Raw genomic sequence first — 26,607 nt, 5'->3', positions numbered from 1 at the left:
TAGGCTTGGCTCTTGAAAATGCTGTGTAGCAGAAGTTTATTTGCCTCATGCACATTCACCTGTAGTTTTGCTATAACCCATTCCCTATGCATTGAATACTCCAGGCTTGGTCTTAGTCTTACAACCACACTCAAAAAAAATTTTTACATACATATATATTTGCATACACACGAAATACATTTGCTTACTCTTCAGGACAGAAATAGTCGTGTAGAAGACTCTCTGGATGGCATTTCATTGCCTGTGGGTAAGCCCACGCAGCCATATGAGAAGACTGTTGTTATCTGAAACACCTGCATGTGGCTAGCAAATATGACACAGGACCTGGGGTCCTTTCTGCCAGAGCAGATGGGGTAGAACTCCCCAGGAACCTAAATGGCATTGGAAATCTCTGTATAAGGGTTTGGACTTCATATGTATGAGGGTGACATACTTACAGGCAGTCACTGAAACAGGGTATTGGACTGAAACCTACCTCATTCACTCTTATTTTCCACAACCCACATAACAAAAATGGTTCCATGGGAAGACAAAGAAGGAATTATTTAAAAGTTTGTGCATGGATATTATAAAGAAAAAGAGATTACTCCAAAATGCAAGTAGCATGGCAACCAACAAGGCATTAGTGTATCTAACAGGTTAAAACTGGGAAGTGAGAAAACTTAGACAATATGCACAAGAGAGCAATTAAAACTGAATTTGATACTGGGTATTCTGCCTTTTTGATTTCTCTGAGAAAGTTCTTAAGATAAATACTTAGGTATACCACAGAAGTCACCCACAATCAATATCTACATGAATATCTATATGAAGATAATCTTTTAACTGTTACTTTAAAACAAAATGCAAAATAAACTTCCCTACGGCAAAGACAACAGCTCTGATCCCATCTTATGTATCACCACTGTTAAGGCCATATCCCTAAACTGACAAACTTGGAAGTAGCCACATTGAGACTGTTCCAGATTTTAGCCTACTGAACCAATGGTAGGCTAAGCCTTTCCAAAAAGTAAGTATTTCACAGGCTCATTGAGCCTTTAAAGCACCAGAAGAAACAGAAGAGACAAGTAGCTCAACAATCTGTTAAATCAGTAAAATTTTTCAGTCTTATGAAGAAGCCTGCTCATATGCCTGGAAAAAAAAAAAATGGATAGGAAGTACAGCCGTTTCCTAGGATGTCACTTTGTTTGAAGCACAACCAATGTACCACTTTTTCCAGGATGTACCAGGCCCATGTTTCCCTAATCCTCCAAAGACAAAGCAATTCCTAACATGCACTGTTTTGAGTGCCTACGAAAATAATAATTCAGCATAGTTTCTCTATTAATCTTTCTGAAAGGGCTGCTTTATTACAGCTGGTACTATATTACATTGGTTTCCTAATGTTCTGACCCCTCTTAAAAATTGCAGTTTTTGAATTAGCAGAGAGATGTTAACCTAGATACTGAAAGTTGCTCTCATTTTATTATTTTTTAAAAAGGCGAAGTAAGCTCAATTTGACATCAGCAATAAAGTACAGAATCTGGACCGCAGAACTGGTGCACTTACACACTGTGAAGAGCAAAATGGAAGAACTTATTTCCGTAACATATTTCAGAATTATATGGCTTGGACATTATTATTATTATCATGCATCTCTGCACATCTTAGGAATGTTGATGAAGAAGGAAAGGAGTTAGAATAATGGGGGACTGAGAAATCCCACAGAAATGTTACAGTGTTTTAGGAATGTTTTGTTTGTTTTTAGAAAGACCAAAAAGTTACAAGTGGTCATTCTCCTCCCTCTCTGCTCTCATGAAAATACTTGCAATTTCTCTCACTTCAGAAGTGGGAAGACACTGGGGATGCAAGGCAGGAGGGAGCAGATCAATCAGGACCCCAGAGTTGAGATCCTGGTTAATGAAAACAAGAGACACAAGCCTAAGGTCCAAATTTTGAGTAGCAGGTGGCACAGCAGAAAGGTGGAGAGGTGTCCCTTAGGATTTTAGTTTAATGAACTAAGTGGCAAATGTGCATGGCCTGGAAAATTGTAATACTGCTGTCATGGAACTCAGGCAAACTAACTGTGGGAATCCTGTGTTCTACACAGCTTAAGCATGCGCATTTGTTTGCTATAATTACAGAAATTAAACCACTTTCCACATTTATTTCCCCATCCCTAAGTACCAAAACAGAAAAACTGGTGAAGGATCACTATCACTTGCACGGCAACGTCTCAGGTTACCCAGGAGGCTCTCTCCAGAAGCAGCTGCAGAGGAGTGGGAATCTCATGAGAATGCTGCTCCTAATGGTGTGGCATGAGCACAGGAGACAAGTTTCTAAGACACAGAGAGGCCCCCAGGACTGTACTTACACATCCAGGGCCTCTAGGGGCTAAAAGTCTGGCAGCTTAGAACCACATACCCCAGCAGCTATGCGCCAAAAGGGGGAACCAATCTTATCAGTCTACAGACACACAGATCTTTACTCTGAAGTATGGCCCAAGGAGCAAGGAAAGTGTTTTTTATCTTATTCCTCCTCCGTGGGGAGTTTGAGGAGAGTTATGAGAGGTAAAAAACACCACAAACAATAACTGAGAAGTTTGTGGATTTTGTGATTTCTTACAAAAAAGTACATATTTTACATTCAGTAGGAAACAACTAGGTTTGCAGTGTCCTTATAGATGTAGCTAAGATGACATCAGAATTAAAGTGGTGCTGATAAATAGCATAAATAGTTATGCAGAAGGAAGCCCCTCATTGAAAAGAGAGGCATAGCTTTGTGGTTCTAACATGGGGTAGGCAGTATTTCTCAATTCAGCCCTTGCTTCTGTTGTGGACTCTTGGCGTGACAGATCATGGTGCATCAGTTATCTTTTGTCCAGGGTGACCTGCTGTACTTTCTTCTAACCAGACCATAATCTGTTTGATCACACGCCTTCTTCCCATGGACATATGGAAACATTGTGCCAGTTTCAATACCCTCCCAGTTTCAGCTGGCTTCTCAGCATTATTAAAACTCCCATCTTTATCAATGGGACCTTTGTTGACAGTTTTCAGCAAAGAAAAGGCAAGACTGAATGGGCCACAAAAACAAAATTCTGTCCTTTTCACGCAGTAGTATCTCTGGTCATTACTATGGAAAAGCCAGCAGTGCCTTCTGCCTCTATCAAACACATGCTGTAAGGCACTAGGAGGTCCTCAGTCTTCAAATATGTGAAACTGGCTTCTTGCCCATTATCAGTTTCAATGGCAAATGCTTTAAAAAGTTTTACCTCGTCCTCAACCTGCACCTTCCTCCCGTTTATCACATTAAAAACAATAACAATGCAAAACAGTAAAGTGCAAAGAGGTTATAGGAAAATCTATGCACTGTATCCCACCCACAGCCTGATCCCAAAGACTCGGGGGTCCAGCCCCCCGAGGGCCCGGGGCAGCGTTCACCGCTCCAAGTCCCTCCACACTCCGAGCCTAAAACGGCACCGACGGGGAACACTTTGGGTTTAGCACCGACAGCGCACTCGGTGGCCGCGGGGCTCTTCTCATCTACCAACACCTTAACAACAGCCGGCGGCTGCTGTTTGCACTCGGCTCTCGGCAGACCAGCAAAATGCCTGGGGTTTCCAGGACGTGCAGACCTTATTACAGAAAGCGGTGGAAAAGATGGGGGGGAGGGGGCGGAAAAAAAAAAAAAAGAAAAAAATAAACGTTTGGGAGGCTGCGGGACACGGCGCAGAAACGGAAGAATCCTTTAGCCCCCGGTCCCGGAGAAAAAAACCTTCTCCCGCGCAGCAGCTTTCGGCTGAGCCGGCTCCGCTCCTCCTCCGCGGCGGGCGCGCAGCTGGAGCCGCCCCCGCACCTGCCACCGCCGCGCCGGGCTCCCCGCAACCCCACTCACCCGCCGGGGGCAGCGCCTCCGCCGCCGCTGGGGTGGTAGGCGGTGAGGACCACGCCGCGGGAGCTGGACCGCCAGCTCATGGCGTGCGCCGTCGCATCCCTCCTGGAGATCCCGAGGCGGAGCGGGGCGACTCGGCCCCGGCCCGGCGCGGCCCAGCCTCCCGCCGACGGCGCAGCGGGGCAGGGCCGGGTGACGGCAGCGCTTCCTGCGGCCCGGCGGGGCCGTGCCCCTCCTCCCGGCTCGGGCACCCGGACGCCCCAAGGGCCAGAGCAGCCCGGGTGGCGGCGGCGCCGAGCGGCTGCCGGGAGCGGTGCCCGGAGCGCCCCGGCCGCGCTGGAGCTCCGTGCGGTTCCACACACCGCGGGGTGCGGGAAACCGGCGTTCTCCGGGCAGGGTCCGGTCCGCTTGAAGGCATCGCGAAGTCCGACAAGTAAAGAAAAGTCGCGGCCCTTTCAGCCCCGGGTCAGCCGGCCGGGCCGTAGGTACGGAGTGCCACGGGCGAACTGCTGCTCGCCGGGGCTGCCGTGCGGCAAAGGCAGCACGGCGATAAGAAACACGAGGAATGTGTTCAGGGTGTGCTTTGTACGTTATCCATTTCGCTGAATCCCAACATTATCCTGCGAGTGGTTTAACTTTTCATACACAAAGAAATAGGGTCTGGGGTTTTGGGGGGTTTTGTTTGTTTGTTTTTTGTGGTTCTTTTGTTTGTTTGTTTTTGTGGGGTTTTTTTGGTTTTTTTTAGATTACAAGCTGTCGTCACAAAAATCACAGCAGGTGATTTCGTCAAGCGAGAACACAGGTGACTGAGCTGCCTCATAGATACTGGGCCTTAAACCAGCCGCCATGAGATCCAAGGTCACGCTCTACCAACCAACAACAGCCAGAGTAGGGCAGCGTTGGGTCCGACTTTTTTGTGGGCACAACCTCTGCTGCACCTTGGCACAGGCTCTGATGAGATGGGACTCACTGCCTTGGTATTAGTTTTGAATTGGTAGGCAAGACGTGTAACACAACATTCAAACCTGTTCGTTTTTTTTCCATGGCAACATGTAAATGTACACAAACTATTTAGGTTTGTAATCTGTGCCCTAGCTCACAAAAGCATATATTTTGTCTGAATTGGTTTGTTCTATAAGTGAATGGATCGACTTCAATATGAGTGTAACTTGCAGTGTTTACTTTTCCCTTTTAAAACAAACAAATCATGCAACTCCTTTGCTTGCAATTAAAAATCTGCAAAGTTCAGTGCTGGGATATATGAGGCGTTCTGGAGCATAAGTGTCAAGTTCTGAACCTTCACTTATTTAAAACTTGTACACTTAAATCGGAAAGCTGCATGCAAGCTGTGGATGGATGACAGAGCTTTCTGTGCAGCTGTTCTCCAGCACAGAGCTGCCAAGCAGGAGCAGTACAGAAATCTTGTCCTACAGCTACTGTGAAGTTCATTCCAGCAGAGAAGCAAACAGGCAGAACTTCCCATCATGTCTGAGCAAGATCAGTTTGTCCTCTAGAACCCTTGATACTTACAGCTGGTGACTTTACAGGGCTCATATTCAAACTAACTGAACTGTGCCATTGATTTAAATAGGTAATTTCTTAAAAGGCTGGTCTTCTACATAGTGCCAAACAGGGAGTCCCGATTTCTTTTAAAAGGGCAAAGTTGCTATGAAATTTTGAGAAGAGTCCCAATATTACAAGCACAAGAAAATTGTCTGCATGTACCTAGACACTCACAAAAACAAGGACATAGAACCATACCAAAACTTCGCACTGTGAAAAGATTTCCCTGTATGCCCACTGCAAAGGTACTGCGCTCTCTCCATATCTCAGGCTGTGTCCAAAAGGCAAAAATTAGCCTCACTTTTCACCTAAGCATACAAACGAGACTCCTCTGTTTTCACTGCTCACTTTAGAAATACATCAGCATGAGCTGAGAAAACATTGTATTAATGTATGTCAGTACTCCTATGCTGGTGCACTTGGCCCTTTCTTTAAATGCACTTGTGGTTAATTGTTAAACAGCATATGCAAAATGCAAAGTTATTTTCTGAAGGACCCAACTTTTTTCTTTTAAACTAAACCAGAAAAACTAAAAATGAAAATACCAGGACATGGCCATGTCTAAAACTTCAGCTAAGTGGTTGCGTGCCAAATACCCCACTTAGTTATAAAACTTCCTTTAAAAAAATAGCTAAATTATAACAGAAATAAAAGTAAAACATTTAAAGCATTCCATGTTTAATGAGTGCTCTCCAAAGCCCTTTGCCCAAACTAAATATATATTAGGTGTTATAAGAACAAAAATGTAAACTGGTTTTTTTTTTGATAAGCTTCTTAAAACACATCATAATTAAGGCACACTGTAACATGCTTCACTGCTGTAAAAAGAAGAATGCAGTAACAAAATGTAGTCAATGCAGCGTTATTAAGTGCTGCTCAAAAGACAATTTTGCTGCAAATGGAGAAGGGAAAGAACCTGCCTTGTTTGGGGTGGGGGGGAGGTTAAGAATGGCAAAACCCAGAATGAGTTTGTACCAGTCAACTGGAGAGTAAGAAAGCTTAAGAAAGCTTTTGTGAGTATATCACAAGGAGGGTGGGTAAAGAACTGGAAAGAAAAAAAGTTCTATTAATAAATGAGAATAGGGATTGAATTACTGATAAAATGACCAGAGATACTGATCCCCTCCTTATATGTGTCTTTATTATGACACGCTTCAAACGCAGAAGTGGATTTAGGAGCTTACCTCTAGACACAATTTTTTCTATACTATGTCTGACAACTTGAAAGGCTCAAAATCAGTCCTGTTATGACAGCATAGCACCACCATAGTTTTCTTTCATTAAATTATTCCCAATTTAAAGGAGAGCCAGATAAACAATTTTGACCTACAGATACATTATTGCTGTAAACTGACAAAAATATCACTAGTCTGTCATTGGTATAAATAGTCATTAATTCCTGAGTTTGTAGTTAATATTTCTGTTCTTAATAAGGTACAGGCAGGATTATTTGGAAAGTAAGGTTGTTCATAGAGAAGAGAAAGCTTCAGGGAGACCTCATTAAGGCCTTCCAGAACCTTATGGGGGATTATAAAAATGAGGGAGAGGGACTTTTTATACAGGTAGATAGTGACAGGAAAAGTGGCAATGGTTTTAAAGGGAAAGTGGGCAGGTTTAGCTTAGATGTTAGGAAGAAATTATTTACTCAGAGGGTGGTAAAGCACTGGAAAAGGTTGCCCAGAGAGGTTGTAGATGCCCCATCCCTGGAAATGTTCAAGGCCAAGTTGGATGGGGCCCTGAGAAATGTGATCTAGTGAGTGGCATCCCTGCCCATGGCAAGGGGGTTGGAACTAGATATTTAAGGTCACTTCCAACCCAAACTATTCTATGATTCTATAATCAACTAGATAAAAGTGCACCATTTTAGGCATTTCTGTTTATGTGATAAAAGGAGGATATCACTGAGAAAGGAGATTGCAAATCAGTCTGTCTAGATACAGAATCCAAGACTCCTTCAAAGAGTTTAAATATTTAGATTAAGATGTCATGCAGTGCCTTTGCACTCAATATAATCAGTCACCAAAGCCAAGCAGATCACGTGCTCTCTTTACAAAGCAATTGCTAAAAAGATGACTTCTCAGCAGTGCCATCCTTCTTCACTGCTTTGCAGGGTTTGAATACGCATGTGTTCAACATATGGTTTTGAGCCTTTACTGCAGAAGAATTTATTTTCCTTTTTAAAATTTTCCCAAATAAAAAAACAAGTCACATGTATTTTCGTATTTTGTATAAATATATGAGTATACATTTTCTAAATAATTTGGGTGATTTTTTGCATTCCATATTCCTAATGATATGTTAATTATCAGCAGGTAAAAATACAACCCATGGCGAAGAATTGGCCTGAGGAAATCGTAACACGTCAGCTGACAAATTGGAATTCACAGGCTGATTTCAATGGCAGTAAATGGATTTATTCCTGCTGATTTTCCCTCTGGAAACAATGCCAGAGTGCTTAGACAACCAATGCAGTGCTGCAATAAAAGAAAAACTGAACTTTTAAAGTATATTTTTAATGCAGGAGAGCTTCAACCTTTTCCTTGTATTATTTATTCTAACTTTTGTTCAGCTGGATTTTAAACTGGGCAGAAAATGTCTCATCAGCTCACTCACCTAATTCACATTGAAATAAAATGGCTGCACTGCTTTTGTCCAAATTATGTTTCCAGTGTTCCAGCCAGAAGGCAGAAAAGACTTGCACTGGAAAGTTGTTTGTATACTGTAAGATGAAATCTAACCCTTATTAAGCTTCACACTTCATGTATTGCTGCACTTCACTGTCTAAAGAACTACATATGTGAAGAGTGTTCTGCAGCTGTTAATAACCAATACTATGAATAATATAAAAACGTATATTACAGGTTACTTAACTCTTGGATGTACAGCCATACAGCTGATTTTACATTCCACTGAAAGTCTGTGAAAGAAATGCGCTTTTAGAGGGTAAAATCCTCTGCCTTATGTTAGACCTCCATTTTAGCACATAGAGATGAATCATGTTCTAGGATTGCCCATCTGTCTGATAAGTTTCACCTTTAATGCTTTTATGTTGACCTTCAAAATATGGAAGACACAGTGTTCATTTACAATGTGCACCATATGACATAAACAATGTGGAGCAGTCAGTATTTCAAATGTACAGTACTGATATATAGGAGGTGTTTCAGATCAGCTTATACATCCCTGAATAGCAAAGGTGGGGATGAAGTCACACGTGTACACAGAAAGCTGCTAACATGTTTGCTAGCCAGCACATGGTGAACATTTCTTATGGTCTGATTCCATGAGCTAGTATATTCAAATTTTCAGTGTTTTGTTTTGTTTTGTTTTAAAAAGATGTCCAGTATTACAAAGTAGTGGTTCCGTACATGGGGGAATTTAGCAAGTAAGACACAGTTGTCACTGAAGCAACTGCAAGGATATGGGCAAATGTGAGAGAAGTGACACCTTCCCAGCTTTCTGAGTTTTCACTTTCTTCCTCACTGTCCTCCACACACATATTTAAAGAGCCGATTTGTTTCTCACGGAAAAAAAGAAAAAAAAAAAAAGAGAGAGAGAGAGAAAAGGGAGTAACACTTAGGTTGTTCGCTTTTCTTGGGACTTGCTCTAAAATGTATCTGGTGCACTCTGGTGGCTGCTTGGGTAATTCTTAATTCGATAACAGCAAAAGGTGAAACAATAACTACTGATACTGGTTTTGAGATTAACCCTATAAAAACTAAGAAGCACATGAATTTAATCTAGTTTATCCAGGTTTTTTTTTCTTGAATGCATCCTCTGGAGAAATTCAGATCTTGTCCATTGCAGCCCATCTGCTTACCTTATGTAAATCACAGCACAGGGGTTAAGTGGTGGAAGTTCTCATCTCATTTGCTTTATGATTTTCTCATGGTCAGACAGCTGCTGAATTTTACCCAGAGAGGTATATCTGTTTCTGTAGAGATAACTTATCCATATTTATTTGTAGCATGACCTTGCATAGACCCTCACATCTATTCTTGCTCCTCTTTCCCTATCCATACTAAGAGGGTTAATAATATCTAGCTATTTATGAGGATTATTCACCATATGTTCAATTACATTGAAAGGTACCAAAAAATGCAGCACATAATTTTCTGCTACATCACTACGTTTAGTTTCATTTGGTATGCTATTTAATAGGGATAAAATGGCATGGATTTCTGTATCTAGTACACTTTGCAGTACCCCCACTTGAAGTACAGAACTTTTGCAGAAAACTTAATATCACAACTGATGTTTCATGACACTTTTGCAAAGGGAAAAGTCAGCATGAATGTTGGGAACTACAGGATTTTCACTGAAAATCCTGAATGCCACCTTTCTCTTAAGCTAGTTTTGATACACTTTTGATTTTATAAACCATGACTTTTATAAACCATGATTTTATAAAACACGAAGAGTATAGTCAGTCAGATATGCCACTAATTATGAAAAAATAGTTGTATTTTCAGAATATAATGACCTTGGCCCTGCTTAATTCTCCCAAAGTGTTATCTAGATGTGATAAATACTGAATGCATTCACTGCAGAGGCAGATATACACTGCTAGCATATGAAAATGTAGAGAAAATAAAAAATGTGAAGCATGGTATCACATATTCCTGCTCAATCCTGTTTTACATTGATACAAGGCAGCTGTATAACTCTTCAAAAAGAATTTTTCTGGGTTAAACACACTACATGCTTTTGGTTTTCTTTTAAAGGGAGATCTTCCATCCTCCTGACTCTCTGTTCCAGTTTGAACTGATCTTTCCTGAGCATGAGGACCCTGAACTCTGTAGAGCAACTGGGACCTTGTACGACACCACAGATACTTTCCTGATTGTATCACATGGTATTGTGGAAAACACTCATGGCTGCTTCTCACATCGGTGCTTCTAATCCCTTCTGTGACTGATCTGAACATAATGCATTGTCTGATACAGTTTGAGCAGAACCGCTGAATGGCTTGCACACCAAAGCACACAGAGGAAGCTCCTTCTGAAATGTCTTCTGAGATACTACTCTTTTGAGTGGTAGAGGGGCATTCACTTTGTTGTTGTGAGGTTGCTTTCATGAAGGCCAGAAGCCCTGGGTTTGTCTCTTCTCTTGGACTTTGCAACCAACACCAGACCTACTGAAGAGGCAGGAGTGGAAAAGACTAGACTCCTGTAGCTCACAACTCCACAGCTCCAACTCTCTTCTCCTTTAGGCCAGGAAGTAGACCCCTGCATCCAGTATTTGGGGTGTAACACTGGATGAACTGAGTAGCTGAAGTTTCATCAAGCAAGATGGAGAGAGTGCTAGCAAGTGCAGAGAACATACTTGAAAATAAATGTATGATTTGCTGCTTTAAAAGACAGGCTGTATCCATCACTCAGGTTCATGGTCTGTGTCAGTTACCACCAACCCCCACTTTCGATCAGGTTTGAGTAGGGGCTGGGAGAGTTTTTTCAGTCTACATCTGGCTGGGAGGTTGAAATCATGCTCTCTCCCACACATGCTAAGTCAGTCCGCACATTGCTTCTTCCTCTACCCTTCTAATTTTGCTGTTGCCTGCAGATTTGATCACAGCTGAATTTGTAGCACAAAAACATCTGGTCAAATAAAACACAGAGCAGCAACAAAGAAGAGTTTAGTCAGTCAGAAAAGCTCATGACGATTGTGACACAATCCTAAGCTGAGCAAGCCAGAGCCATCCAGAAATGTCACTATGCGCTGAGAAGAAATGCTTCAGAACAAAGAAAGGAACAATTGTTTGAGTCATGGGCTGTGAGAAAGAAAACCACTTCTCTATAAGGGTTGAAGATTACCCAGTAAAACTTCAAGTTAACAAAAAGCAAAATATTCTTAGTTCTTTCTTACTGACAAAAATATTCATTTTGCATCATCTTCTTTCATCCCAAACAAATCATAGAAAAATGTTTCCTTCTCTCACATTTTACACAATTGAATCAAATTCAGCCACCCTTAATATGGAATATTTCAAGCTGTCAGTGTTATTTTTGCTATTTTGAATTGAGACAATCTTTAGAATTCAACTTGAAATTTAAAAATGGGTTCACATCAACCCAGAACTGCATTTTCCAGAAATTTAACTAAAATCCAAAAGAAGGGTACCATACTTTGACTACATATGAGATCCTAACTACAGTTTGAGATATACCATATTAATGGGACAATAACTCTTAAAATCATGTTTGCAAATATCAGAGGCAAATCAGAAAGAAGGAATAGAAGTTCCCACATTCTTGCTTGTCTCCTATTTCATTAGCTTACCAGGCTTGTTTCTGTTACATTCTGTGCATTCTGTAAAAAATCATCAATAGACACAACCAAATTTTTTTCTACATCTTTTGTATAAGATAGCTTTGACAATGACATTTAGCACATGCAATTTTGAAAAAAATGAATGTAAGTATATGATATTTGGAAACCATTTTTCAATAGCATTATTGTAACAAGGATTGGTCAAAATTTGAACCAAGAAATTTATAAATATAAACTGTAAGAAAAAAAAAGATTGTTCCTTATAGTACTGATGTTTTTATTTACTCTTCAGAGGTATTTTAAAATAACTGTTATGTATAACAACTACAAGGAGAATTGACATGAATACTTGTGCAAAAATTTGTACAACAAATAAATATTTGAGGTTTTGTTTCTTTGTGATTGAAAGCCAGTGAAAAAATACCAGTGATACAGGAAGAATAATAACACCTCACAGCACTGTTATAGCTGTTCTATAATACCCTGTACCAAGAAATAACTATAAAGTTCCTGAGTACTTACAGGCTGATGCACAGCCACACACAAGTCACAAAGAATTTTAAAGAAAGCATCAAATTTGGAATCTGTAAGGATTCAGTCCTCTAGGGTTATGTTTGTGACAGTCACAAATTACTAAATTTAATAAATCATGTGTTGCAGCTAATTTGCTCATCTTTTATTGCAAAGAAATTGTGATAGACAGGTTTGTAGAGTAAGGTTCAGATAGCGCTGCAGAAATACAAGGTAAGAATACATTACCAGTGCTGTGTATTTCAGAAGCAATTGCTAGTGTTAGAGAAGGCTAAACTTTAACATTTGACCACATCAGGATATCATCTGTGTAGTTTCTGCAGGAAAAACATAACATTTGCAGTTCACCTGGAAGATATTCACCCCCCAAGAAATTGTGTTTGTGTTATAGTGGGTAGATTTACTTTGATTTACTATAGTATCTTACTATTTAATAACTCACGCTATATACAGTACTGTTCACCATATGTCAAGAAATTTAAAAAAAAAAAAAAAAAGAGAGAGAAGATGAAGTATCTTTTAAACAAGCATGCATATGTGGAAAAGCAGTGCAAATGTACATAAATGTAAACATATACATAATGTAAATACTACAAGGACATCTATGATCAAGGCTCCTGAAATTTCAATCCATCAAATACAATCATAGGTTCACTGGGAAAAATTAATACAGTCTCAAACAAAACCAGAACAGTAGTGCATGACACAAAACCATTTGGGGAAGTGGGGTGGTTTGCAAAGGAGGATGCACACATGTACCATGAGAGAAAGAAGAGTACCCAGGGAATGGTTCCAAGCCATATGGCTGCCACAGGGAAGTTGGGGTCACAGTGAGCAGTCACAACGTGCAGCTGCACTGGTGTTTGGTCTTTGATGTGGAGCCATCTGCAGCCCTTGGCTGCCCTTGGTTACATCTTGGCACTTGAAAATCAATAGAAACAGTGGTACTAACTTGCATCAGTGGAAGCACGCATTTTTCTCAAGGGCAGAAAGCTATTCCCAGGATCAGGGATATCTTTTATACATTTTCATAGAATCATAGAATCATGGAATATGTTGAATTGGAAGGGACACATCAGGATCATCAAGTCCAACTCCTGGCCCTGCACAGGACACCCCAAGAATCACACCATGTGCCTGAGAGCATTATCCAAGCACTTCATGGACTCAGACAGTCTTGGAGCTGAGACCACTTCCCTGGAGAGACTGTTCCAGTGCTCAACCACCCTCTGGGTGAAAAACCTTTTCCTGATATCCAACTTAAACATCCCCTGACTCAACTTCATGTCATTTACTTGAGCCCTGTCACTGGTCACGACAGCAAAGAGATCAGCATCTGCCCCTTTGCTTCCCCTCATGAGGATGTTGAAGATTGCAATGAGATCTCCCCTCAGTCTCCTCTTCTCCAGGCTGAACACACCAAGAGCCCTCAGCTGCTCCTCACACGGCTTCCCCTAAAGGCCCTTCACCATCTTCCTTGCCCTTCTTTGGACACTCTCTACAAGCTTACTGTCTTTTTTATATTGTGGTACCCAAAACTGCACCCATTACTCAAGGTGAGGCCACAGCAGTGCAGTATTACTTTATATACTGTGAACTTGTGTGTAGGAGAGACAGACAGAGGCGAAGAGCTGAGGATTGAATTTTGCTTTAAAGAAGGGTAACATTTTTGAAGTGGTACATTGTTTCCAGACAGCCTATCCTCTCTTTATCAGTAATTAAGCATTTTAACAACCCTGGTAGAGTAAATCAGCTGCATAAACTTTCGGTTTCACCACTTTTTCCAGGCACATTTTCTACCATCTTTAAAACTGAGATAAAAGAAATAAGCACTTTCAGTAATTCAATTATTAAGAGCTCAAGCTGCAAGCTGAAGGACAAATCACAAACACGGCAGAACCAGAACACAGGCCACAAACATGCCTCAACTATCATATAAATGTTATTTCTCCCTATATTGTTATATAGGGAAAATATATTTCTCCCAAATGTTATTTCTCTTCTATATCTATATATGCATTGCCTGCATATATAGATATAGAATGATCAGGTCTCCAAATTTTCTAATTGCGTAATTGGCATTACCATAGATTGTCTGAGGTTCTATTTTTATGGCAACAGAGATTGTAAATATTGATAAATAGATAAAAGGCAAATTGATAAATTATATGGAAAATGCCTACATTGTAGGACAAGAAATTATCAGATTTCCATAGCGGAGATCATCAGTGCTTGTGAAGAAGGTAGCCTTACTTCATCAAAGGGTGAAAAAAACTTGGGAAATGGGGTTATAAATGACAGGACAGTAGAATACTGCCGCTTTTCTGCTGCCAGAGAACATGAAGCAAAATGGTGACTCTACAAGAGGCAGACATTAAGCCTCTCCTGATTTTCCTGGACTAATATTTCAGCCCCTAGTTCCTGTCCTATGAGCTCAGCATCATCTGCAGCACTTGGGCTTTTTCATGCTCATCTCCGAGGGGATACAGGAGAGACGGGCACCAGGTTGGCTCCTACCAAGACTTCAGTCCCCTGGCTTTGCTGCTGGCCTGGTGCTGCTGGAGCTGGATGGTCCACCATCCTATTATCGGGCTTGTAAATTCTCTTCTGAGGAATAAATAAATAAATTCATGAGTGAATTGTCTGCTTTCTGGGGTTTGGATTCATAAGAGATTTGCAATATTTAAATATTTAAATTGCTTTTTCCCTGTGGCTTGATTTTTTTGGTCTTGTTTTTTTCACTGGGTGTAGGACAACCAATATTTTCTTATTCTGCTTTCTTTCTGCATTTTTGCTTAGATCACCATTTGATTTATTTTTACATCATTCTTAGTACTATATAGGTCTTTTGAGAAATAGCACTAAGGTAAAAGATTAGACCACCCTTTCCTTTGGGGAAAAAAAAAACAACAAAAAACCAAAAAACAACAGGTCGGAGGAGGGAACAGCAATGTGAAATTTCACAAGGATTCATGTTACTCCCCCCAAGGCTCCCACCAAAATGATGGGATTACCATGTGTCAGCTCCCTCTCCCTTTCACATTCAGAATAGCATTTACAGTTCAGGCTTGGCACTTGTCAACAGTACCCAAGTTTTGAGCACTTCCCAAAAGAATTAGAGGAATTACAGAATGGGGGCTTTCTCACTGTGGTCTTCTACACTTTAATTTTGCCAGTTGACTCTTCCAGAATGGGTAAAGAAAAAACACCTTAGAGTAGATAAATTTTATCAGTATAGGAGTACTTGTAACATTTAACACCTGTTCAGGTATTTAGGTGGCTGTCTCAGTATGAAGTGATTTTCTATTGCAGCCAGAGTAGGGCTTTTACTAGTATAGCTATAGTTTCTAAAAACCCCGTTTCTCACTGAAACAGGCAGGTTTTCAAGAGTGTAAAAGCCCAAAAAAGCACTTGCAAGTATTAGGAAAATTAATCTTCAGCCATTAAACCTCCAGATATCTATTAGTTTTAGTTTTACCAAAGCAACAGCACAAACACCACGTCTCTGCACTGGTTTTGCACATCCTGGCCATGAATAAACAGTTAAGGGGGGAAAGCTGCATGCCTGCCAAAATCATTCTTTTTTTCTTAGCCCATTAGTTTTGTCCCTTCAGTTGCTTTGGAGCATCACTAAGAATTAAGATAAAATTGCTATAAAAGATTATTGTTATTCTAAGAGCAGATGCTCATAGGAACAGTTTTTAAACTGAAGATTTTGCTTTTTCCTAGGCCCAGTATCAGAGTTATCTATCTGTGGAAGCATCAGTTTACTATCCATCCAAAATGCATTCCATTACAGTAATCACAGGAAGATATTTTCACAAAGAATCAGCACAATGTATAATGTGTGCTGTAATGTTATGGAGAAATATATATTACGATATATAACCATAATAGTCTTAAATGCCTGAAGTGCTGCCTGAAGTACTAGTTACATGGGCAAAACTGGAATGTTTTTCCCCTTGAAGCAGGTACATAATTTTTTATCTGCCAACAAGCTGTGAAAGAGTAATAACTGTAGGATGTTGCCATGCTTCAAGTACACTGCTTTAATCAGTAGTATTCCCGAGTTTTACTTATTCAATTCAGAATATTGTAACTATTTTAGTCAACCTAATTTCCCATTCTTTTGAGTGCACATAAGTACTTCAATGAAAAGCACAGCTAGTATTTTAAAATAAAGCTTCATCACAGTTGCTTTGCAAGGACCCAGTATATGTACTGTATTTCGTATTAATCATACTTAGGGACTGAAAGTACAGAAGTGTTGTAATAGATGATAATGTTCCATTCTTAAATTACTGGCATATTGCAAAGTACGGAAGAATACTGGGAATATACTTACAAATCTACCAACAACATTTACTATATTATTCTTGGTGTATGCCAGAAAGACTTTTAAGCCATAAAAGTACATGGCAAACTCTTTTGGTATAACGCATTCTTACTGAAGTAAATGATGAGCATTAATATAAAATAAGTATTTGACTAAATTGTACAGTCAGATCAGGTTTCCCATTAAGAGGCTGATTGTCCCAAACATCCAATCAAAATACAATGAGAGCTGTGTTAATGTTTAAAAAATATTCAGATTTAAAATAAATTAAATAACATTTCTAATTCATGGCTCAGTTGATATGCCTTGCTCATATAAGTAATCCAAGTGATTTGACTGCCGGCTACTAAAATTACAGGATCAATTAAAAAACAAAAACCAAACCAAAACAAAAAACCCTAAAACAACAAAAACAAAACAACCCCCCCAAAACAAACAAAAAACAAAAACCAAACAAAGCAAAAACTAAACAAAACCCAAATCAAATCCACAAACAAACAAAACAAAACAAAACAAAAAACACCAACACCACCACAAAAAGACCCAAAGACAGCAGCGAAGGTGGTTTACAGATGAAGACAAGGACCTAAATTACTAAGACACAAACCTCAAAGGGGAAAAAACAAAGAGTAATTTCAATGGATTGTTCAATCTCTTCCAATACCAGCACTAGGGGGAATTAACTGTAACTACAATGAAAAAACTGATTCAAAACAAAATGAAAGATGTGGCATTTCAAGTAATGTGTCATTACACAGTGTTAGTGCTTGCCACAGGATGCTGATGAATCTAAAAGCTCACAGAAGTTCTTGGCAAGACCAGACATGTTCACAGAAAAGATAGCCATGGACTATTACTAAACACATAGAAAGAACATCTGGCTCAGGAATTGCCTGGCAACATATGGTTGCAAGCTGGTGAAAGCACTGGGAATACTGTCCCTTCTTTAAAACTCTTGTATGGTAGGACACCAGGTAGATGAATTTTTCATCCCAACCAGTAGAGCTATTATTCTGTTTAAACAGACCATAATTTAAAACAATTCTGGTTCCTTGCAACAATGAAAGCAGTATAAATCCATACGAATGACAAAAAGTAGAAATAATGATTCAGTATACAGAACACTAGGAAAAGTATTTTCATATTCTATAATTTTATTATGTGGCATTATTTTAAAAAGTAACTTTTTTAAAAAGTAACACATCCTGTTTACATTATGATTGAATTTCTTTAACTTACTTTCTGAGGATACAATTTTCTGATTAGATTTAAAAACATTATCTTTCATGGAAATCTGGATCCCATATAGCATGCAGTTCACAAATAATTCTCAGGAACTCAGTTCTAAACATTGATCTTGTGATGTGCAGGTTGTCCAGCTCCTGCTTTGCAGAAATAAAGCAATTCTTCAATTCTAACCCCTGTAGTTGAAACATTTAGAACACAGAGTAACACTGACAGTGTACTTATCTGCAGAACACAGGTCCCTTTCTAAACTGCAAGCCAAGTTTTTAGCTCATAGTGGATGTTTGGTGTTATCTTAATTCAATGAATTATGTATTCGTAAAATAAACATGCATTTAAATTTTAATGGTGCATTTTCGTCAGTGAAACTGTTGCATTTATGCCCTGACTGGAAATGTAAATATCAAAAATGTCAATGGACAAATAGAAATACATCCTCTGCATCACTCCAACTTTTTGAGTGACATCTGGAGTTAAAGAATTAAAACTGTCAAATACATTTTCCGATAGCAAAAGGTAAAAATAATAAGAATACCTCTGGATTGGAATATTCTCTAAGAAAAGATCTGTTCTCACCATAAAATGTCACTATATATTATCAGCTCCTATGTCCTTCAAAAAAATTACATTCACATGCATCCCCAGCACTCATAATCCAGCTCACGCTTATACCCACAGATTGTCCTGCTAATTGTTTGGTTTTGGTGTTATGTTTGAGTCAGTAGGGCTGAAACCTAAGAATGAATTTGAAATAAGCTGTATTTACTTCGGACTAAGGTAGATGGTGTAAATAAAAGAAATCCCCTTGAGAATACTCACAAGAACTCATCTGTTTAAAGATGGTACTAAGTACAGTTTACACAACAGATCTTTAATATAAGCAGACAATTCTGTATTTTGTTTCCTTCCATTTCATTCCTAAACACTTGATCACTATTCATACATTCTGCAGTGTCATGAAAATACCTGCAATATTTTATTTCATCTATCAGGCTTTGCTGTTCTTTATTTTGCCCCAACTATTCGTATTGGCATGCAAAGTCTCATTACTGGAAGCAGCTAATACAAAGGGGAACTGCAGAATCAAGTGATTTGCTACGTTAACAATCTCAGCATGAATCTCACTAATACAAGAATACGTTCAAAGATCCTTTGAATTACAAATTAGTATTGCACAAATTCCTGAGCATGATTGTAGAAATGAATGAGAAGCTCAGTCTCTGTGCGACCGGTTCATGGAGTATTCCAGCCTGTGGAACTGTCAAACCCAAACACGAAGGAATTTTGGTTTTTATAGTGCATATCTACTAGGAAGAGTAGATACTATTCCTGGCAGAGTAGGACCATTTTAACTTTCTATCCTGCTATTAGGAATATTTTGTGTTTTGCAAAATAGACAGAAGGTTTGTTTTCACTTACCTCAACAGCTATTGGGCTAGTGCAGACGGATTTTGGGAGACCTTGGCCATAAGCCCATTTTTCACAAAAGCTGGGAATTCTGCTGCTGGAGTTCAGAGCTGACATTGGGTATTTCTGCTGTCAATAATTAGGATTGTTGACAATAATGGATCAGAGCATAATAGTTTCCAAGCTGGCACTCGCATAATCCTTTCACCCTTTCCTATGTATTAGAGAGATTTGTATCCTTAGGATGATCTACAGCACACATACACAGTGCTGAACAATGGTGGGTGCAAACCAGGTGCTGTCTGTAGCCTTCATTGTTCTCGTAAATACTGACATCCGCATTTTCTATTCAAATGACTTCACCTGAAATTATACTGAAGTTTATAATCTTGAAAGGTACAGAATCATTTGTCTGATTTTCAATATGACCCTTTTTAACTCCCTTTTATCCATGTCTGCATTTCACTGTGCCCCCAAACTAAACTCAGAAACCATACATAAAGAGGCATAGGATCTTCAGGCTAAATTCTCCTACTTCACAACCAACAGTGGTCACTCTTCTGTGCATCACCAACTCAAAGGGAGATTTTTTGTTAAAATAATACCAATACTCAGTCCTCTGTTTTGAGGAATACTTTGTCATTTAGAAACCTTTTATTTTATCTCCAGTACCAAATATATGTGCACATACCAGTAGCTGTCAGCCAGACCAGCAACTATAATGGAACTATGATCCAACAGTGTTCAAATCAGATCATCATGGATGAGTTTTGGAACTCCAAGATTCACCTAAAGTACCCCAACAACTTGAAGTTCAGGGAATAGTTGAGGCAAACGTATTTTTGTGTCTTGAAAGTAGCAGTTGTCAGGAAATACAGAAATATCAACCTGATATCCAGTTCCAAGGCAAGACCCTCCAGCTCCAGTAGCTTCAAAAGATTCTGCAAACTCTGTGCTTGGCCTTCTGCCAAGAGTGGCAATTACAAAGTCTCATGACATGCAATGCTTACTCTTTTTTTTTTTTTATATGCCCCAAATGCCTCATGACAAGTTTTGGATCCTGCTGTTCCACACAGCACGCTCCTAACTATAGAACTAAAAATAAAGTGATGGTGCAGAAAAATGTCTGATGGTTCTTCGGGTACTTACTAAAGCAGATGCCAGAAATAAGCACGACAATACTATAATTAATACACGGATACATTTAAGAGGTTTTTATTATGATACAATATGCTTATTTACTAAAACATAAATTGGAATGACTGAGCTTGCAAGTAACAATCTACCACCATTTTTTTCCATCAGATTAAGGAGGAAACAGCTGTTGTCAGGTGGCAGCATGATGCCAACAGTCAAACAGGAAGGATTACAGCATTCAAGTCATCTTAATCCTAGTGCATAAGCATTAATAGAGGCTTTTCTTTCACAGCAAATGGCTAATGTAGCTAAGCTCTGACACTGGCCTGAACTTCTCACTTACCTAAGAAAACTCTATGCTGTTGTCAGCAGCAGAGTAGATGAAGTAATATTTCCTTTAGCAAAAATGCCATAAAGGACAAATCTGATGTAAACCGTTAAATTAACAACAACGCGAAGGCCAGAACATTAAAATGGTATCTCTGCATTAGCTCTAAAGACACCTTGAAAAAAACCATAACATCCTATACTACACTTAAATCTATTATAAACAGCTTATTATGATTTCCTATTTATCAAATTGAACTGGACTTTATACTCTGCTGTGTGAGAGAGTTCAACGGAAATTGCCAAGGGCAAAGAGTGCAGGGGGAGTCAGTAAATACCAGGCACTTCATTGCAGTGAAACTGCTTTTCCTTAGGAGTAGAAACACAGTCCAGAGAGACTAAGACACTTCAAACTGACATCGACTTAAACATCCCTGTTCTGTCCTGTCATAGTTCGTATTTTTAGCAAGGAATTTTTCTCTCCTTTCCTCCTGCCGTGTGTGTGCGCTCTGTATATTGCCCATTTAGTTGAACAAAGGAAGCGGCTGGAGCCCCTAATGGTCAAGATTTGTTTCCTTGACAACGAAGGGGGGAGGTGGCTGGTGTGTGACTGGAAGGGGGTGGAGGCTGGGGGGGGAGGAGAGTCTCTCTCGCTGCCGGGGTGAGAGGCTGCTGCGGGCTGCAGACACTACCGGGTTCCTTTGTCTCTTTCCTGTTGGAGGGGAACTCTGGCTGCTGCTCTTGGCTCAAGTTTGGCTGGCTGCAGCCCTGCTTACAACAGACCCTAATCAGCTGAAGTTTGTGAGTTTTCTTCCATTGGGAGAACTTTCTGTTTTATTGCTGTTGTTTTCCTTCCCCTTCTTCCCCCCCCACCTGGCAGCAGCCAAGGATCTCACAGCACCACCTGGTGACGGGCACTGGACATTACAAGTTCTGCTCCTCCAGTGATCCAACAGCGCCACCTGGTGACTACAATAGGACACTATAAGTTTTTGCACCTTCAGTGACCCAACAGCACCACCTGGTGAATGGTACAGGACATTACAAATTTTGCATCTCCAGTGACCCGACGGCGCCCCCTGCTGACTGTGGTTGGAACCGCACCAAAGGGTGCGAGAAATTTAACTATTTTCCTTTTGCTGGTTTATTGGTTTTGTTCTTGAAGGGGATTATTGGCGGGTATAGGAGTATTACTTAGTTATTTTACTTGGGTTTTTTTCGTATTCCTGTTAATACACACATACATTTTAATAAAGGCTGTTATTTTCCCTTTTCCATAATTTGTTTTCCTTCAATCGAAGCCTCTTAATTTTGGATTTATAATTGCTTGGAAAGAGAAGTTTGGGTCTTTTCCTCCTAATCCATCCTCAGCAAAAGACCCTTGTCTCATTTAAACTGGGACAGTCCTCATTTCATGTCTGTCTTAACCCATAACACTGAAGATCTTTGTTGATTCCATCTGTAGCAAGTATGTGTACACGTCCATGCATTCTTAATTATTATTTTTAAATGAACCTTGAAAATATCTGCTTACCTCCTATCCCTACTGCATTTAGGAAAGACATCTTAATGTTCTTTTAGGATTATCATTTGTATTTTGCTGAGTTTCATTACTATTATTAATATTACAATAGCAGTAGTTTTTAAAATTCCTTCAATTTTGTTTCAGTCAGCTTTTATTGACCATACTGGGTATATCACTTAACAGAAAGCCAAATGCCACTGTGTGGCATTGGAAAAGCTAAGGACAGATTTGCTGCTGCAGGTAGTTCAAAGGATTATCATACAGCCCAATCCTCCAACTTTATTAGAAAATGATGGCTTAACTGAATTAACTATCCAAGTAGGTTTTTATCCAAATTAAGTTTCCTTCTTAAGTTTGTCTAGAGGCAGATGGTAGCCTTTAAAGCTTATTGGAGATATAAACCATTCTATCTCACATGTGTAATTATAAATCAATACCATGTCCCTAATTTGTAAAGAATATGTGCTTTCCTCTGGCTATAGAATCTTTTGTCTCATTATGCTCAGGTCTAATAGCATTTACTGTCATAATAGCAGAATGTAGTGTTTATTTAAGATGTTAATCTGTTGCTAGTACTGGCCACCAAATGTGGGGCCATATGTTTCTCTACTGTGAAGAACAGAGAGGACCAAAACTGCTTTTACAGAATTTAAATTTCTACAGGAAAAATACATGGGTGATCAGTTCTTCTCTTGCACTCAGCCTTTGCTGTAGTGATCCCACACCACTGATGCGCAGGAGTGAAGGTCCTCTGTGGTAAAGACTCAATTTAATCATCTGAGATGGACCAAAACCAGTTCTAAAGATCATTTCTCTCCTAGTTGTCAGACGTTGTCACAACTGTAATTGTCTTTCTGCATATGTACATTCATCTGCACATCTGAGCAACCTGGACTGTAATGGATGTCTCTACCCAGAGGAGTCGTTGGCTCTTCTACAAGTGAGAGGCTCATAGAGATAAAGGCTCATGAGGTAAAAAAATAACACACATAACTTTCTTTCTAGACAGTTAATTTCTTATTCACAGCAATCACAAACCCTAATGAGTGCTGGAATTCTGTTATTCCTTAACAGCTGTTAAATGTGTATCACATTCAGAAGAGAAAAATTATCATCCTGGTCCAATACAAAGTGGACATACAACATACTGCTGCAATAGCATTAATCTTATTTATAATTCCTATTAGAAGTGGTCTAGCTCTCTTTACACTGAATACTATTTGTACTTACAATCTTTGTTCACTTTTTGAGTCCAATCAAACGTATTACAGAAGTTTTATTGAAGTACTGATGTACTGTACTCTTGTGATAGCTGAGTGTCATCTCTCCTTGCTGTCATTTGAGTAAGTGTCATCTTCCAGCAAGGATCCCAATTCTCAACTTTCAGACGAGTGATCATCCGAGCCATTTAAATAGTTCAAGGTCACACTTCGGCAGAGCATGAACTGAACCACTACTTCACCTTCCTGCATGCTGAGACCATCTCTTACAAATTTTGATGGATCTAATGAACCCACTTGGCACAACTTCCCATAGATACTTAAGGCTTTTTTCATATTAGGTCCATCGTAAAAAATTGTATACTGGAGTTTCGGAGTCTTATTTCAAACAATAAATATTCCTATAAATACACTAGTCAGGAGTGACTGTAAAACCACTCCTCCTGCTAATTTTATGTGGCAAAATATTTGGCAAGAATCATAGTTCTGTAGTTCCTCTGTCAGTTGTATTATTTTATGAAATTACTGTTTTCTGCTTGATTTAATAGTGAGTATATACTGTTGCAGTTTTTCTAAACTTTGCATTTGACTTTCATAAACACACTGTTGAATGTTGATTTCTGGAATTCATAATTTCTGTGCCAAAAAACCATGTTCTAGCAGTCTGAGTTCCTTTGTAGGAGTTGACATTTTTTCACAAATGCTTCTTTTGCCACATTCATTCAGCTATGTTCCATTTTTATAATTAGTATTTTTAAAAAGTTAAATACGACTACCAGTTCTTAGCATCAAAGTAAAATCTGACTATTCAATGCTAGATAAGGAACAATATTTTTATATATATGTTCTTCTTTTACATGGTAAAATTAAGCTTTTACTGAAATTTATGACTTGTTTTGACTTTTCAAGTCAAGTATCTGATGCAGCACGATATACCAAGCTATTAGTACGGTTCTTGGATTCAGCATTTCCATATCCATCTCCTCTGCCAAGGTGCCCTGTACAGCAGCAATGCAAATTATATACAGACAATGCTGAGGATGTGTCCCAGGCTGCTTTAATGTTTCCTTGCAGGTTCTGATACTCAGGTTCAATAACATATAATCCATCTCCAGAAATCTGGGGTTTGGAGAAAAATTTAAAATTGGATAGTGTTATAGAATGGACTGTAGGGGTGGGTTTGCACTTGTGGAGAGGGGAAGGGATCCTCTCATTTGTGCAAGAGGAAATGCTAATCCTACAGAAAGGGAATGAAGGTAAAGATATGTGTAAGCAAGGGGAAGTAGATCTGGCTCTCATCACTTGGTTTAGGTCATTTGGTTTTGCCTCGGGAATTATGGTCAAGTCCATGATTTCAGTGCATGCCCTTGTCCCCAGTAAGAGAAGATGTACCACTCTAACACCTACAAACATTCCAACTTTGAAAACAGTATTAAACAAACAGAATTAAACAAAATAAGAAAAAATATCTTTGTCCAGGCTTGACTGGCCATAAGGAAGAAACAAACTGAATTTTTAACTCCATAAATAATATTTGTCTTGTCTTTAAGTTTATTTTTGGGAGGACATGGAGTATAAGGATTTCTGCTCTTAATACTGCTAAATTTCTTGAATGCCAATCACTACTTTATTTCTGCTGGACATCTTTGCATTCCAAATTTCATACTTAACACTTTTTTTTTCTCTTTGTATTCTGCTTTTCAGTCTGGGTGGATATTTTTAATGTCACTGGCACTGACATGCATTCATTTCCTCTATTTGTTACTATGCTCCATGGAAACAATATTTTTTACAACTGCAACTATATACTGGGGTTTTTTTAACAAAGTCACCAAGTTCTTGCCATAACATTGCTTGATTTACATATCAGTAATTCTGCAAAATGTCTTGATTTCTAATTACTCCATATGATAACCATTCAAATTCCCACAGCTCAGCAGGACACATAGTGGCAAAGAGCTGTTCTGGGTTGCTGGCTTCTAGTAAGCACATTCTAAAATGTGCCTGCCTGTATTTTCTTCTTGAGTTGATTTTCTGTTACTTTTCACTGTACTTCAAGCTCCTGATTTAAATCTCTGACCTCTCAAATCTTACTTTATACAGCACTGTATCTTATTTTGATCTTTGTGGCGCAGAAAGAAAAATTATTAAAGTGATACAGCCCTTCTCTCCAAGCTGATGGACTGTGATGGCCACACTGTCATCTTTTTTGGCAAGAGATTATGAAGGAAGTTTTGAAAATACAAAGAAGGAATGAGGCTGATAAAAATTGATAAATATTACATGATAGAAATCAAGTATCCATTGATTCTATTGATCAGTGTTGCAGGGAGAAAAAAAAAAAAAAGGTAATATTAGGGTTTTCAATTACTTACTGCAGTCAGTTTTTCTGAGAGGGTATGTCAGGAAGGACTGAAGGAAGTAAGCATCTGAGCAGGAAGAGAGATGGAATGAAAGTGTAGGTGTATGTCCCACAACCTAACCAAATGAGGAAAACAACCACACAGTTATTGAAGCAATCTCCTTTCCAGTGTTAGAAAAGCCACCATACCCAGGCAAGACCATGCCTGATTTGGTAGGTAGTACCAGAAAGAGAAGACACTGTCTGAGAAATATCCACCATCCAGCCTTCTCCTTGGTGGCAGGAGTCACCCACCACCTCCAAACAGTACAAGTGTACTTTCTATTGCATCTGGCAAGCCTGGTGAAAAGATTAAATGGTGAGTGTCCCAGGTCATGTGTCTTGGGCTCTGAAAATTCCTTTGTGAGGTTTCCAGGAGGTATCACATGGAGCACATGGTGAGAAATTAAATGATAAATGATTACAAAATATTACTGATGGCCTTCTTTAGTCAAAGATCTAGTCAAGTTCAATTGAGGGAAAACTGTTGGATTGGCACTCTTAATTCAATTTGAGATTTTTTTGTCATTTATCACAGATTGGTCAGAAAGTGGTTTAAGCTGTTTCAAAACAGTGATGAACAAATACCCTTTTTTTGAGATAATGTGCTGATGGAGGATGGTGACTTCTTTGCAGAGCTGACATACAATCATTTAGTAATCCTTTTTAGTCAAAATGACCTGAACTGACAACTAACAGCATTTTGCTGAGTGCATGCTTTTTTCATCGCTGGCACTTTTAAACAAAAATAAGTTTTAAGGCTTACATATAA

At 39.2% G+C, this 26,607-nt stretch overlaps 1 protein-coding gene and 1 long non-coding RNA gene across 3 annotated transcripts in view; one reads left to right on the top strand and one right to left on the bottom strand.

The window, feature by feature from the left end:
* ARHGAP18 (Rho GTPase activating protein 18) overlaps positions 1–26,607 on the bottom strand; it is a 96,667-nt gene that overhangs the window by 63,500 nt on the left and 6,560 nt on the right. The window contains exon 1 of one of the 2 annotated variants that reach the window (XM_050314732.1): positions 3,877–4,025. The exons of the other annotated variant lie outside the window; for it this stretch is intronic. Coding sequence (XP_050170689.1) covers positions 3,877–3,956 — 80 coding nt within the window. The 5' untranslated portion in view covers positions 3,957–4,025. Of the gene's footprint in view, positions 1–3,876; positions 4,026–26,607 lie in introns of those variants that run through there. 2 annotated transcript variants of the gene reach the window in all.
* On the top strand, positions 4,196–5,032 carry LOC126639673 (uncharacterized). The gene is made up of 2 exons (XR_007628858.1): positions 4,196–4,358; positions 4,619–5,032. It is a non-coding gene; the product is annotated as an uncharacterized LOC126639673 (long non-coding RNA).

The sequence above is a fragment of the Myiozetetes cayanensis genome, unplaced genomic scaffold (assembly GCF_022539395.1).
Source record: "Myiozetetes cayanensis isolate MyiCay16 unplaced genomic scaffold, myiCay2020 scf2-11, whole genome shotgun sequence".
In the NCBI taxonomy this organism is placed as follows: domain Eukaryota; kingdom Metazoa; phylum Chordata; class Aves; order Passeriformes; family Tyrannidae; genus Myiozetetes; species Myiozetetes cayanensis.
Note: the sequence above shows the minus strand (reverse complement) of the source record. Positions and strands in the feature narration are given on the sequence as shown.